The sequence below is a fragment of the Sycon ciliatum genome, chromosome 9, assembly GCF_964019385.1.
Source record: "Sycon ciliatum chromosome 9, ocSycCili1.1, whole genome shotgun sequence".
Classification (NCBI taxonomy): domain Eukaryota; kingdom Metazoa; phylum Porifera; class Calcarea; order Leucosolenida; family Sycettidae; genus Sycon; species Sycon ciliatum.
The window spans coordinates 22,752,155-22,755,366 of NC_088651.1; the positions used below are offsets into that span (position 1 = coordinate 22,752,155).

Genomic DNA, 3,212 nt, shown 5'->3' on the forward strand with positions numbered 1-3,212 from the left:
AAAACGGTACAGGCCGGCCGTCGAAAATAGCATGAACGGTAAAATGATGTTGTACGATGTAGGACAAAAATCACGTGATCGTGGTAGATGTAGAAGTGACACACGGTTTGCAATACCGTATTTTCCGGAGTGCGCACTTTAGATGTGCTATTTTAGGCCCTAAATCGCAGGTGCGCACTATGCTCCGAATATGAAATGCATGATTGTACTTCAATGAAGATTGAAGTGTGCATCCCCAATGAAGATTGGGGGTGCGCGTTATACAAAGGTGCGCACTATACTCCGAAAAATCCGGCAGCTAGCCGCGACGGCGACGTGCCTACACCAAGTACCGTAGGTTATGGCGTAGTGCAGTGGTAGATCTACTCGTAGTGCCTATGACTGACGGCCGGAGTCTGTGTGTGTCAAAAGCACGATGCAAGCAGACGACGACATGACAAAGCATGTCATTAGTAGTACGCAAATTTACTGCAAGATACATGACATGATTGTACTACAGTCATGTATTCATGGTATTACGAGTACGGAAAATCAGAAGTCGAAGTACCGGTGATCAGGTAATACCGGTACATCTACCCAAAACAGACCCAAAAAACAGACCCAGTCACAGACTCAGTGGCAGTTGTTTGGCAGCTAGCACTGAGACTGGCAGATCTACTACTACTGGCGTAGATCTACTTGTTGTCAATACGCGTATGTACATGATGCAGGACTCACTGATGCAGACTGGACAGCACAGCTAGCTCAGCTTGAGCAGTGCAGTCCGCCGATTGCCACTGGATACTACCTGTACAAAAATCTAAGCGCATTGAACATACTTCTTTGAAGAGAAGGCCTTGCATTTTCTCACTTTTGCGGGGTAGGCCAAGTGACTTTGAATGGACTCGTGACTCAGACTTACTGGGAGTTCTTGCTGGTGGATGCGCCTCAGCGGCCTGGTACAATGGCTCCGAGCAAGCTATTAGCTGTTCTGACGATGTTGTTTGCATCGTTGCAGACCTGTTTGGCGTTCCCCAAACCCGGAATAGAAGACTGGAGCCTTGAACTGGTTGATCCGGGCACTGTCTCTGTGCAATGGATGACGCTGACACTGGCGGAGAACGCTACCATCGACTTCAAGGGCGCATGCCACTCGGTAGGTGCCGCAACAGTTCATTTGAAATACAGACTACTCATAACGCAGTGTTACCACTATCTAGACAGACTCGAAGAAAGTATAGTGCTTCAGGGAGACTTTGGCGACAATCCAGTGGTGGGGACAGAGTGGGTGCAGATCCCTCTGGATTGCAAAGCAAGTACGACCGGTAGTGGCGATCCGTTTCAGTTCACGGAGCTCGCTCCCGAGGGAGCCTGGCTGAAGGATACCGCATACCACAACACCTGTCTGGATCCTGCGGCCGGACTGAAAGGGAACGCCAGCGAGGATGGGGCTGACAAGTCGTCCAAGGTACCTCCAAATGAGCCCGCAGCGAACCCCGCGGGAACAAAAAAGCAGTCGCTAAGTGTGAGTGTGAGCGATCTGATGGAGGCCGTTCTTCAAGCGCGCACGCGGCGCAGCGCTCCGTTCTACAAGAAAGTGAAGAAGGAGGTGGTGTGCAAGACGACCAAGCGCCGGGTGTTCTCCCTGGTCTTCGCCGTGCAAGCTGACCCCGTGCCCAACGGTGGTGTTCTGAACGTCACTGTAGCTGTACAGGTGGAGATGAAGAACCGCTGGGGATACCTGTCTGCGCTCGACTATCCCAATCTGGTCTTCTACGGCATCATGACCGCCCTGTACTCGCTGTATGCGTTCGGCTGGCTGCTTGCACTCATGTGCCACTACAAGGATTTGCTGCGTGTCCAGTTCTGGATTGGCGCCGTCATTGCCCTGGGTACGGTTGAGAAGGTGTTGTTCTTCAGCGAGTATTACCGTGGCAACGCCGAGGGCAGAGAGGGCATGTCGTTGCTCGTCGCTGCTGAGATGGTGTCGGCGGGCAAGCGCACACTGGCCAGACTTCTCGTCATCATCATCTCACTGGGCGTTGGCATCGTACGGCCAAGCCTTGGTTCCAAACTCGTCCTCGTTGTCGGCATCGGTATCGTGTACTTCATGGCCGCGTCGGTCGAGGGCATTTTGCGCGCCATGGCCAGCTCCGAGGACGTCGCCACCACCACGGGACAGGTGATATCGCTGGTGATCGTTCTGCTCGACGTTGGTATTATCGCCTTCATCTACAGGTCGATCAAGGACACGATGCAAACACTACGCCTGCTTCACAACACCGTCAAGCTCTCACTCCACCGGTACTTCTCCAACGCCATCATCTTCGCCGCGGTCGCTTCCGTGGCGTTCAGCACGTGGGCGTTATTGCAGTTCTCCTCCTCGGCCTGCATCAAGGACTGGCAGCATATCTGGCTGCTGGATGGCTTCTGGCACATTCTCTTCAGCTTCCTGCTGCTCTTCATGATGGTGCTATGGAGGCCATCGGAGGACAACAGCCGCTACGCATACTCGTCGTCCGTCGATCTCGCCAGCAACGAGGACGAACCTGAGCAGATGTCCAGTGACGGGTTTGAGAGTATGAAAATGCGCAATCTAGGTTAGGGAGTAACGATACATTAGTGTGTTTGCTTTCCTGTGTCTTGTTGCTGGTCAGTCTTCCCTTTTGGTTTTGACGAGTCGTCTTGTCTGTTCTTCGTTGCAATATTCAATACTACGTACTATAAAAGCCATTGTTCTAACGAGGCGCATATGTAACGATCCCACAAAATTGACTAGTTTACGTGTACCAAAGGTAATGATTCTCACTCATTCTCAACGCTCAATAGGACAGTATATGTATCGATTTCTGTATAGCGATTTCTGTTTTAACAACAAATTTCTCCTCGTTAACTCGTTAGAGTTAGCACTTCGTTATTATAATTATTGCTTTCACAGTATTCAATCATCACGCAGCCTAACTTGATGATGATACATGGCGCAGTGAACTGGTTTTAGGAGCATTTCTATTGTACTGAAAGGATAAGCAGCAGCTCTTGGCCTGTTAATCAATTAAGCAGTTCGACCTCCACCAATTGCGCTCTCTGGCCGACCTCAGAATTATGTCGTTACTCGTGAAGTGTCCGTACTCGCAAAGCCCCTTTAAAAATGTATACTGAGTATGAATCCATAATTTGTATAGTATGACATGCAAAATAAAAATATGCTGTGCCCGTTACGTTCAGCAGTTGAA

At 50.4% G+C, this 3,212-nt stretch overlaps 1 protein-coding gene across 1 annotated transcript; it reads left to right on the plus strand.

The window, feature by feature from the left end:
- Positions 1-789: 789 nt before the first annotated feature.
- Positions 790-3,212, plus strand: LOC135824701 (transmembrane protein 87B-like). Its single transcript, XM_065337413.1, has one exon. The coding sequence runs from the start codon at positions 944-946 to the stop codon at positions 2,582-2,584; it is 1,641 nt and encodes a 546-aa protein (XP_065193485.1). The 5' UTR covers positions 790-943; the 3' UTR covers positions 2,585-3,212.

Coding starts and splice junctions, on each gene's coding strand:
- LOC135824701 (XM_065337413.1), top strand. CDS start 944: ATGGCTCCGAGCAAGCTATTAGCTGTTCTGACGATGTTGTTTGCATCG.